The sequence below is a fragment of the Narcine bancroftii genome, chromosome 1 (assembly GCF_036971445.1).
Source record: "Narcine bancroftii isolate sNarBan1 chromosome 1, sNarBan1.hap1, whole genome shotgun sequence".
NCBI classification, from domain to species: domain Eukaryota; kingdom Metazoa; phylum Chordata; class Chondrichthyes; order Torpediniformes; family Narcinidae; genus Narcine; species Narcine bancroftii.
Window position 1 is genome coordinate 119566219 of NC_091469.1, and position 12652 is coordinate 119578870.

Below are 12652 nucleotides of genomic sequence, written 5' to 3' on the forward strand. Positions count from 1 at the left end.
AGTGCTATGTCTCCACTCTCCACCATTCTGCCCCAACACCAGTGCTGCCATTGCAGCAGCTCTGGCACCATCTTTCTCCTGCTGAATGAATATCCACTGACAAAGAAGATACCTTTGTCCAGACAAAGGAGAGTCAGTGGATATTGTTTACTTGGATTTTCAGAAAGCTTTTGACAATTGCCGCACATGAGGCTGCTGAGCAAGGTAAGAAGAAAAATATTAGCAAGGTAGAAGGTTGGTTGACTGGCAGAGGCAGAGACTTGGGGATAAAAAGGGCCTTTTCTGGTTGGCTACCAGTGACAGTAATGTTCCACAGGGCTCATTGCTGGGAGCTCTTCTTACATTGCGAATCAATGATTAGGATGAAGGAATTGATGGCTTTGTGGTCAAGTTTTGTGGACTATACAAAGATAGAAGGAGAGGCACATAGTGTTGAGGAAGCACTGAGTCTACAGAAGGGCTTAAGTTGGAAGATTGGGCATGAAATTATAGATGGAATATAATGTAGAGAAATGTATGATCATGCACTTTGGTAGTGGGAATAAATTAAATTTTAGACATACTGCTAAATTTACACCCAATTAGCCTACACCCTGGTACGTTTTGAATGGTGGGAGGAAACAAGAGTCTCCAGGGAAAACACACACAGACATGGGGAAAACATACAAACTCCTTATAGACAGCATTGGATTTGAACCTCTGTCCCAATCGCTGGCACTGTAAAGGCATTGCACTAACCACTATGCCAGAAGTGCCACCCCTAAAGTGTAAAGTGTATAAAGGTGTAGATTATTTTCTAAATGGGCAAGGAGTTTGAAATCAGGTATGCTGAGGTACTTGGGAGTCCTCGTGCAAGATTCCTGAAAGATTAACTTGCAGGTAGAATTGCTGGTAAGGAAGGCAATGCGAGCATTTATTTCGAGGGGGATAGAATATAAAAGCAAGGATGTAATGTTGAGGCTTTATAGGGCATTGGTCAAACTGCACTTGGAGTATTGAGAGCAGTTTTGGGTTCCTGATCCAAGGAAAGATGTGAAAGGTTTCCCAAAATGAAATGGTAAATAAGGATCTGATGATATCACTGGAGCTTAACCTACAGATTATATTTAAAGAAGCTCCTGGCAGTTTGAGTAGGTAACATTATTCCATGCAATTTATAATTGCAATCAACTCAATCAAAGTGGGAAGAAGTGCGTAAGTCTATCTTCCATTTTAATTCTAAAGAGAATAATTGAAATGAAGCTTTTAATCAATGAAGTTAGGACCTAGTGTTTATCAGCTTTTGTCTTTGTACAGATCTGATCTCCAAACAAATAGACACGACGTTCCAGCAGCCAGCTGCAAGTGTTCTGTATCGATGTGATTTGCAGTCAGAAAAAGTGGATCAATTAGTCGAGGGGCCCACGTTTGTCCCGCAGGAAAGCAAAAATGGACAAGAGGATGGGGCAGAGGAGGAAAACGTATTCTATTTCTGAATATCTTTCAACATCAGCACTTTTGAGTCAAACTGGAACCACAGGCTACCTTGACCTTTTGGTTGCATTCAGTTAAATGTTGCAAGTCCTCAAACATAGCAGTAAATTCTTCACTAAGCCTTTTTTTGATCCAGAAAAGCTTTATAAACCTTGAAGTTTCATGAAATTTATTACACATTTCAGTTTAGTGATAAGACTGTAATGCATGAAATAATATATCATCTATTATGTCATGCTAGCTGAAGTAGTTATAAATCAGAAATGACCATATCTAACTTGCATTCTTCTAATTTCAAGGATGGATTTTGTGATTTTATAAAGTTAAACTGTGTTGCGCTTATTCTATTTAAACTTAATTTCCCAGGGGCATAGTGCCATCCTCTATGCTGGTTACGATTTGTTTTATCATGTCCGCCCCTTGTGGTTTTAAAAATTTTTTGGTATGATTTGTGGATGTTAGCCATCACAAAAGTCGGCTTTCAATTCAAATCACTTCATGAATATTGCACAAATATTTCTTCAGTTATCTTCATTTGAGGTGTTGATTCTATCCCTTTATAGTATCCTAATGTATGTTCTGATGGGATGAGACTATTATATTCCATGAGATACTTTTTCAATGATCCAAATATTGTGGGCAATTGATCCCTCTTTATGAAATGCTCAGTGCATCCTAGAATTTTCCAGTCCTCTGCGAATCCACCAATTTCCTGGGCGGTGAGATCCAATATTCACCATCTTCCAAGTGAAGTTGTTTAATCTAAACTTCTGTACAACTTTTTCACTCATGAGTCTGAGTTGATGATTATTAATGTCCAAGTTGTGTTCTGGTTAAATACACTACTGTATTAGGGGAAGAATCTGCATTTATGAATATCAGAAACACTGGAGGAACACAGCTGGTCTCCCAGCACCCAGAGGAGGGCCTGCTCTCTTCAATTTATAAATGATTGTTCATGGCATCAGATTGTCCAAGACAGCCTTATAGTCAGTGAAGCAATAAAACACACAGGCACACAATTTATAAAGACTGTGGGAAGTTGCAGAGGAAAAAGAGCGATGGCCGACCTGCCCCTCTCAGAATTCCGTGCAGCAGAGAAAGGACTGTATGTTTGCAGCACTCGTGGAGGGGTTTCTCTGCCACATGGAATTTTTGGAGGGCAGGTCCGCCATTGCTTGCTCCCTTCCTCCCTCCCTCTCTCCCTCCCTCCCTCTCTCTCCCTCCCTCTCTCTCCCTCCCTCTCTCTCCCTCCCTCCCTCCCTCTCCCTCCCTCCCTCTCTCTCCCTCTCCCTCCCTCCCTCTCCCTCCCTCCCTCTCTCTCCCTCTCCCTCCCTCCCTCTCCCTCCCTCCCTCTCCCTCCCTCCCTCTCTCTCCCTCCCTCTCCCTCCCTCCCTCTCTCTCCCTCCCTCTCTCTGTGACTTTCCCAGAGTCCTTTATAAATTTATAACGATTAAATATAGGTCAGCACAACAACAGGGGCTGAAGAGCTTATACTGTGCTGTACACAATGCTTAATTATATTATAATTAGGCATGATTAATTTTGTTTACATGCAAGATCATAATTAGTGGATGGATCACTCAGACACATCACCGATGGAGGATAGGGGCCCCTCTCCCCAAGGATGCCTGGTGATGAGTGTGAAAGGATGCAGAGAACTGGTTAACAGTGGTCCAATGTGAACAACAAGAATGCCTTCTTTAACCAGTTCACTGAATGGCCAATTTACAGGTCAGCCCAGTGTGAAAAGGGCTCAAGAGATACGATTCTCTCTTCTACTAGTTCATTACCACTTTCTGGGACCTGTATTCATATTTCTAACTGCACCTCTCCAACCCTGCTTTTTATTGCTCATGCTGCAGATTGCCTTGTAATTTCAGAAAATGGTTCCAAATTCCTTTCTTTGACCCACATAAAATGGCAATTATTTTATATATATTCACCTTCTCAGCAAGTCTTAGCACTTATTTTTCTATGCATGTTAAGTGGAATTTCCAATCTAAATCTTGCGTTGTATTTGCACTGTTAGTTCTTTGTTGATTCTGGTGTTGTTCCCTGCTAGTCTCTTCACCTTCACTCTCACATCAAGATTGGATATTATTGGCATAATTTTCATACACATTGCAAACAATACTGGATCAGGCACAGATCTTCAAGCGCCCTCCAAGCCACCTCCTTCCCAGTTTTTTGCAGTTCCAGGCACAGTGACCTTTTATTTCTTCTGATTCAACCAATTTTGAGTTCACCAGAAACTTGGCTGCCATTTAGAAGAATGTGCCCTTGAGAAAAATATTAACCTTGAGAAATGCCTACAGTTGTGTTTGCAATTCTTTGTTGAAGAATTATTATTCTTTGGTCCTGCTTATTCTCATTTATTTTAAAATGTCTTGTTGGATTTTTTTTGTTTCAAAATGACCAATTATGTCAATTAGAATGTAATTGCATTGCACCGCCCCACTGCAACTTTAGGGTAACCACATTAATACTGAAGGGTTTGTGTCAATGTATAAAGAAGAATACTTATGGCATATGAACAGATGTAAACTATGAATTTGGGAAGAAATTCATTCATTGTTACCTGTGGACTGGCTGACCTGCTTTATCAGGTATTGCAATTCTGTTTTTGTGCTTAAGTTCTTCAGCATTTTGTATTAAAATATTTTAAATGGCCCCCATGATTTAAATGAACTCGAGAAAATTAAGTCAGTCAGTGCTAAGAAAAAGCCCACTATCCATCTCTTCCTCCATCTTCTTTGTTGTCTTACAACCTCCCTCTTTGAATATCTTCTTATTAGTTTTGTCAGATAATGCTTAGGGAAATACCTTATATTTAATTATATTAATGGCGCTATACAAATGCAGGATTTTCATTATGAAGAGGAAGGAATTGGGCAAGATTGACGGCTACAATGAAAATAATTCCTTCACTCACTGTTTGACCTACTAAATGTTAAAAGTTGTCATTTCATCACTCTGGTTTACTGTTGCATTTAAACTGCAGTAGTGTAATGTAGATAAATAAATTGAATAGCTCAACAACAATAATTCACAAGTAAGTCTACTCACAAGATATTTTGTTTTCTAAAGTCCAGAATACAATTTAAACTTGCCATGACATTTGCGTGAATAGTAATTACTTAAGGGATTACCATTCAGAGCATCTTGATCCAAAATAATACATTTTTTTTGTGAAATTGGATTAAATTGCACTTAAATGTTCTATTTACCTAAAATTACAACAATCTGAAAGCATACCACAATATGTTAATAATTTTCTTTAAAGTCATGTAACTGGTGACAGAACCATGACGACTTCTTTATACTTGGGTATTTAAAATTCTAGATATAGGTACTTTCAAAGATGAGACCCTTATACTGTACTATCAAGATGTGCACTTATATTAACTAGCCTCAGCAAGTTTCAGAAGCACTTTGCGTGACATTAACGAGATCAAAAGCTTGAATTTCTAAACCAGCTATGTTTAATCAACTAGTATAAAGACAAAAGATCAAAGTTGCATCAGGTTGTATTCTATGTTCTTAAAAAAACAGACAAGCTAAATATCCTCACACATCTCTGATCAGTGGCTTTTGAACTATACCAACAGTACAAAACAATCCAAATAATTATCGATTGAAGGTAAACAAGAGAGACTGCCAGATACTGGAAAACTGGAGCCGCGCCGAAAATGCTGAAGGCACTCAACAGTCAGGCAGTATCCATGGAAGACAAAAGATGGTCAATCCTTCAGGCTGAGTTCCTCCAGAATTCTGTGTGTTTCTCCAGTTATTGAATGAATTATAGTTAGAATTTTATTAGGCAGATGATTATTTGGAATGTTTATTTTGGCCAGAGCAAAACTGACCAGTCTGTTCGAATAAATTATTGAAAACAAATACATTATTTACACCTATAGGTAATAAGTCCCATCACTGTGTTATGTATTGCAGGTCAAAGGAAAGCCACTATTAAATACTATTACATTTTCCTTTCTGGGATTGATAGAACTACAGTGGACTAAGTGGAGATTTTGACTTATCCCAGATTTAAAATTGCCCTAGTACAAATGCAAACAAGATTTTAACATTTTGATAAATACAACAGGGGACAGGATCTTTGGTAACTACATCAGATTTTTCAAGAATTTTTACCAAGCATCATATCAAAAATATTTGACAGATGGTTCTACTTATTTACAGATAGTCCCCGACTTACAATGGTCCAAAGTTACGATGGTTCGAATCTGTACTCTACTTCAAATTTTCAATGTCTCCTGATAGCACTGTATCAGTCTCCACACTGATTCCATTGTCCTGCTCTCCTGAAAGCCCCGTGTTGGTCCCCACACTGCTCCCACTGCCCTTTTATGACTTACAATTTTTTGACATCTGATGGGAGTGTTGGAACGTAACCCCATAATAAGTGAGGACTACCTGTATTGTGACACAGAGGAGATCATTCAGCCTATTTTGTCTATGCCACCTTTCAGTAGAGCAATCCTATCAGCCCTATTCCACTTCTTATTTTTCAGTATCCTTGTAGTCTCTCACACAAACGCATTTAAGTACCCTTTTGTTTCTTATGGCATTTACCAGCTCACCTGCCAGAATGTCAGTGGAAGGAAACTGAGGCTACTCCAGGGAAAAAAAATCACACAGTCAGAGGAGAACATGCAAACTCTACACTGGTGAGACCAAACACAGCCTTGGCGACCATTTCGTGGAGTGTCTTCCCTCTGTCTGCAATAGATATCCTGAGCTCCTAGTTCCAACCACTTCCTGTGTCTCTCCTGGGCATTCCTAGATGCCAGAGTGAAATATAAATAATGGTTCATGTTCTACCTAGACAGTCTACAGTCAAATGGAATGAACATAGTGTTTTCTCATTTCAGGAAACGAGTCTCATCTCATCTTCCTTACTCTGTATCCCTTCTGATCTTCCCCTTTCCCCCTCTTTATGACCCCTTTCCCATACAGATACATCATCACTCATTCTCATCCACCCTCCTTTTTAGTTCCATTCCCATTTCCCCACTGGATTCCTCCACTCCCTTCACTATCAGTGCCCCCACCCCCTTGGATTTATCTGGTCTCTTTTCATGTTACCATTGATCATATTCTCTTATCAGATTCCAACAAGGGCATCCACCACCCACTCCACTCCGTATGACTCATCCACCACTCCTTTATTTTTCTTACCTCTCCCTCCCTTTGACTGGCACTTGCTGACCTACTATCCCTGTGTGTCATGTTTCACCTTTATCTGGTTCACCAATCCCACATGGGGTCCCTGTCCTAACCCTCCCACTCCACCCTCTTTATACCAACTTCTCAACAATACAGAGTTTCAGCTGGAACCATCTACCGTTCTTTTTCTCCCACTGATTCTGCAGTGGGTGTTTAACATGCAAGCTCCACCAACTCAGCACCCAAGGATAGTATCAAGCCCAGGTTACTGTGTTTTCTCCAAGGCAAATTGTAAATGTGTTGTAATGGATTAATGTAATGTTAGCAAATAAAGTTTAAGAAAATAGGCAAATATAACATTAGCCTAATGTTAACTTAGGAATATTTTTTCTTAAATTTGGGGTATATTAAATCTCCAAATGTGTCATTAAGATTCAAGCAATGTGTTCATGAGTTTACCCCGATTCGTTTTTTATCAAGGGGATAGATAACTCACCAGTGTAATCAGTAATAAAACACAGTCATCAATTCAAGTTGCCCAGTGAAGGGTCGTTTAAGTCATAAAGGACTTTCAGCATCCCACTGTGTCACATAGTGGATATAAATATTTAGGCAGTTGTTACCTGCTGAGGGTGGATATAAATATTTAGGCTGTTGTTACCTGCTGAGGGTGGATATAAATATTTAGGCAGTTGTTACCTGCTGAGGGTGGATATAAATATTTAGGCAGTTGTTACCTGCTGAGGGTGTAAAATTAATTTGTAACTGGAAATCGAACTCCAAAGCAAAGCCTAATCTAGAACATTATTTGAACTCACACATCACACCTGTTCCACATTAGATTGCACATATCAAATGATATGTTGATGATTTAATGAATGTTTAAAGATATACACACTGTTAACCAAACGAAGGTTATTTATACTATACGTCAAAATGTAAATACTTAAGTGGATACATATTTAGAATGTTTAGAATCGCTGTTATTAAAAAAAATCATAGAAGACTCATCTAAAGTGAAAATGCATCATCAAGATTCTCATGTAAAAGATAATGACGGCTGTGATTATTACTTCTGTAATAAAACAATGAATTTGATAGAATGGCCCAAATGATCCTTGCTAGGCAGTTTAATAAAATCCTTATCGATATTTAGAAGTGTCTTTGAGCATTTTTTCTAATTTGTTTTGAAAATTTGATTTATTGCACAAAATAAATCGTACAATCAGAATCAAAATACTAATAGATACATAATGTTTATCCCCTATAATCCCCCAAACTATCCCCAACTCACCTACCAATCATCAACTAATGCCATGGTTTGGTGCAACCCCAACACCCGGGGTGGGGGGGGGGGGGAGTTACAAATTCAAACTCATATATCTCATACACAGGCTCCAAACCTTAACAAAAAAGGAATAATTATTACGTAAATTATACGTTATCTTTTCCAATAGAATACAAGACCTCATTTCCATATTCCACTGTTGAATACTTAAATAGTCTCGTTGATCCAAGTGATTGCCAAACATTTTCTTGCCATAGCTAATGTCAATCTCAAAAAAAACAATTTGAAACTTATCCAATTTTAATTCCAAACTCAATTTTTTTAATATAACCCAATAAAAATACCATAGGGACAAGTAAAATTTTAAATTTAAATAAACCTTCTAAAAATTCCTTAATTCTACTCCAAAACAGTTTCACTATCTCACATAACCAAGTAGAGTATAAAAAAGAACCAACTTGCTTATGACATCTAAAACATAAATCAGAAGAAATAAACTTATATTTCCTTAACTTCTCAGGAGTTAAATATAACTGATGTATAAAATTATAATTAACTAATCCATATCTTACATTCACTAATTTAGTCATACTATCCTCACATATAGTCATCCAATCATCCTGAGAAATAGATATAGACAAATCTTTTTCCCATCTGAGCCTGGATTTATAAATATCCATTTGAGCATTTTATGTTGTAATAAAACATGCATCTCAGATATAAATCCCTTCTTACCCCCTTCATTAAGTAAACTTTCAAATCTAGACTGTCTAGGCAACCGTAATGTATGCCCAAAATTAAATAAAAGTAAGGCTTTCACCTGATAATAAGTAAACAGGGTATTTGGATAAATTCCATAATTCTCCTTCATTCTTTGAAACAAAATAAAATACCTAGCTTCATAAGTATTTTCTACCAACTTAATACCTTTCTGTTCCCATATTTTCAAGAGCTGATTATTTAATGAAATTTTTTTTAAAATTTGTTCTGATGCAGTTTTAACCAAAATTTTACCTTCAGAACCTAGAACATTATTTTTCTTACTCCATAATTCCATGAAAAGTTTCAACATTTGGTAAATTGAAACTCTGTAAAAGATGAAAATTCCTTTTATAAATAAAGTGATCCATTCTCTTCTCATTAATCAGAGATAATTCAATCTTAGCCCAAACCAAAGGTTTATCCACTTCAATCATTCTATTAATAAATTTCAATTGTGCTGATTCATAATAATTGCTGAAAACAAGTAAGTTGCAGTCCTCCTAAAGCAGATTTCCAAGTCAATTTCTGCAACAACACCCTTGCCATTTTTCCTTTCCATGAAATGGTCCTCACCAAAGCATTCAAATCTTTAAAGAATTTTTGGTGAATTCTGCATGGAATAGACTGAAAAAGGTATCCTATACGGGGAAAGGATACTCGTCCCATCAAGGTTATTGGTAAATCTTTCCATTGATTTAAATCATATTTAATTTTAGACAATAAAGGTAAATAATTCAAATTGTATAAATGCCTATAATTATCATCTATTATAATTCGTAAGTACTTAATTTGATCAGACCAATAGGTTTCTTCTTCTTTGGCTTGGCTTCGCGGACGAAGATTTATGGAGGGGGTAAAGTGTTTACAAGATGAATAATCCACATCCGCCAAAGGCATTATCTCGCTCTTATCCTAATTCATCTTGTAACCTGATCATTCACCATATTGTTCCAGTCTCACATGTAGATTCCCCATTATTGACTGCACCCATTCTAGAAATAAAGGAGCCCAATCTGATTTGCTTCTCGGCATCTTTTAAAACAAAGAGCCGAACAAGTGGAATCAAACTGCTGAATTTATAAAAAGACCACGGCAACATAAAAATAAAACAAAATCATCACTGCTAAAACTTACCCTTTAAATATTTCTGCTTATGGTGCGTTAAATAGTAATTGGGTGCCATTACTCTTTGTGATAGAAGGTTATTGTGCTTTATCAGCAGGAAAAATTAAAACTTGATTAGTTTAAAAGGTAGGGCACCAAGTGATCACATCCATGGTAGATGGTTTATCTGTGTGCAGTGTTTCATGTTAAGTATTGTCACAACCGTGCATCATTTATCTTGTTTATTTCCTTTAAATTGAATTGCTGTTTTATGCCTTTTAATGATCTTAGATTTAATATTCCAATAGAGTTCCTCTTTTGCTTTCTGATGGTGTACTCATATGAACCTCATTCCATGCACATGGCTGTTGAACCTGGCCTTTGGCATTATCATTAGCTCTAAACTAAGCTATTCAAGCTAAACCATTTAGTGCTGGTTTCTTAATTAAACTTTCACTCTGAGTACACAGGCCAAATGCAAGCACCTTGGCCACAGAAATGACTTAAACCAAGCCATCGATCGATCAATCAGTGGGAGTAAATGGGCTTTATTGCTCCCAATTTCTTTCACCTGTTAAATCATTTTGGCCATCTCTCAGAGATGCGGAAAACTCTGCTTCTGTCATTGAGTTAAGAGAATGAGAGGAAAATGTGAATAACTCACTCTTGTATCGTCTTTGTTATCTCCTGGTTTAATAAATCCCTAAAAATCTAGAGCTGAGCACGTTTATTTTAGAATCAACTTTTTTAAAAGCAGTTTTCTTTATCTCCTTTCAGTGAAATTTGTTCTTGGATCACAAAACTGTTAAAGTATAGCACATTTTAGATCACAGTGGCAATTATATTTCAAGCCAGGGGTTCGCAATAATTTCCCCCCCCCCCTCCCCACTTACTAACTAGTCACAATAATGTGGTTAGTAGGGGATTACTTAATTACTCTTGGTGCCTGCCACATTGAACACCGCCAGTGGGCTGATCTCGCCTCAAACCGTGCATCTCGGCGCCTCACAGTTCGGCGGGCAGCAACCTCCTTTGAAGAAGACCGCAGAGCCCACCTCACTGACAAAAGACAAAGGAGGAAAAACCCAACACCCAACCCCAACCAACCAATTTTCCCTTGCAACCACTGCAACCGTGTCTGCCTGTCCCGCATCGGACTTGTCAGCCACAAACGAGCCTGCAGTTGATGTGGACATTACCCCTCCATAAATCTTCGTCCGCGAAGCCAAGCCAAAGAACTTAAGGTGGTAAGCGAGTTGAAAAATACAAGGATGAGAACCACTGTTTTAAACAAAAGCATCTCTTTCTATTGGCAGCCTCGTTACATCTCATCATGATGGCATCCATAGATGAGTAAGGTTCACCATTTTAAATAAAAAATGGCTTTATTCAAATGAAAAAAATATATAAAATGAATCATTGGATCCGGTACCTAGTTGTGATAAACAATCCTTTTGTTCACTCCTGTTTCAAAGCTTGTAAACAAATTAAAATTGGAAATTTATGAAAAGAAATCCACATCTGCTGAGAATGGTGGCCAGTGGATATAGAGAGATTTGGCTTTAATACACAAAATTGCTAGAGAAACTCTACAGGACATGTTACATCCATAGGAAGTATAAGGCAGTCAACATTTTGGCTTCTGCCAAACACTTTGCTCCAAACTCATTACTGCTCTGGTCCAAAGTAGGGCAAGAGGGGATTTTTTTTTCCCACACAGGATACAAACTTTTCTACCATGTTAAAATCTATTAATCATTCTTAATTATATGACCTGTGTGGCTCACTAGGTCACTTCAGAGAACAGCTAAAAATCATGGCCAGAAGCCCATTAAAGGCCAGGCCAGTCAAGGATGACAGATTTATGTTCTGGAAGGATTATTTTGTGAATTCTGAAAATCTAGAAGTTTTTATGGCTGCCATTGTTGACTTTTGTTTTAATCAAATACTCACTGTTTTTCTGAAGCTTCAGTGGCGAAGGACTGCCCCTATCAAATCACCCCCATAATATCGGGCAGCATTTAAGTACATTTTAAATTTAGACATATAGCACTATAATAGGGCAACTTGGCCCTACGAGCCTGTGCTGTCCAATTTACATCCTTTAATGTACACACCCGGTACATTTTTGAAGGGTGGGTCTGTAGTGCGCGTCGAAAGAACCAAGGCTTTTATTAACTAAAAGACTGGAGCAGATCACAAGTAGGTCGACCAGTCCAGAATGACCTGGTCTGGCTAGGAGCAATCCTTTAAGACCTGCCAGTAGGTGTGGCTACGCTCTCAGCCAATCACAGTCATCCAGCACGACAATCTGTACATTGGTGATAGAATCTATACTATCACATTCACCCCTTCTTTGAGAACTGACCCCAGAGTGAATGGAGGTTAGGGGCTATACCAATCAGGGGGTCTGACTATCCAGCATGACCGCCATGGCGCTGGGATTGGGATCCCCGGAGTCATGTCTCCGACAGGCCTGTAGGGTGCAGCCACTGCTTCGCTCAATTCCCCAATGCCGTTGTCGACAGTCTGGCCTGAGCTGGTGGGGTGTTGCTGGTCCTTCGGTTCAAGCACATGACCTGGGGGAGAAGGAATAGGGGGAGGTTGGGATAAAGGCACTGCTGCGTCTGATCCGACTTGGGCTAGGTCCCTTACCGAGACTGTGTCCTCCCATCCGTCTGGGTACTCAACGTAGGCATAATGCGGGTTTGCATGGAGCAGAGTCACTTGGTCAACCAAGGGGTCATTCTTAGAGTACTGGACATGGCATCGTAAAAGGACTGGACCGGGAACCGTGAGCCATGCCGGTATGGTCGTACCTGACTCAGATTTCCT

The 12652-nt window shown here is 38.6% G+C and overlaps 1 protein-coding gene and 1 long non-coding RNA gene across 12 annotated transcripts in view; one reads left to right on the forward strand and one right to left on the reverse strand.

The window, feature by feature from the left end:
- arhgef28a (Rho guanine nucleotide exchange factor (GEF) 28a) overlaps window positions 1-1598 on the forward strand; it is a 378379-nt gene extending 376781 nt beyond the window's left edge. For all 9 annotated transcript variants that reach the window (XM_069937151.1, XM_069937160.1, XM_069937184.1 and 6 more), the window contains one exon: window positions 1297-1598. In XM_069937151.1, the coding sequence (XP_069793252.1) occupies window positions 1297-1475 (179 nt within the window). In that variant the 3' untranslated portion in view covers window positions 1476-1598. The remainder of the gene's footprint in view (window positions 1-1296) is intronic.
- LOC138763307 (uncharacterized) overlaps window positions 1-7249 on the reverse strand; it is a 104484-nt gene extending 97235 nt beyond the window's left edge. For all 3 annotated transcript variants that reach the window (XR_011357485.1, XR_011357484.1, XR_011357483.1), the window contains exons 1-2: window positions 7160-7249; window positions 6078-6276 (exon numbers count right to left, since the gene is read on the reverse strand). This is a non-coding gene — a long non-coding RNA (uncharacterized lncRNA). The remainder of the gene's footprint in view (window positions 1-6077; window positions 6277-7159) is intronic.
- Window positions 7250-12652: the final 5403 nt, after the last annotated feature.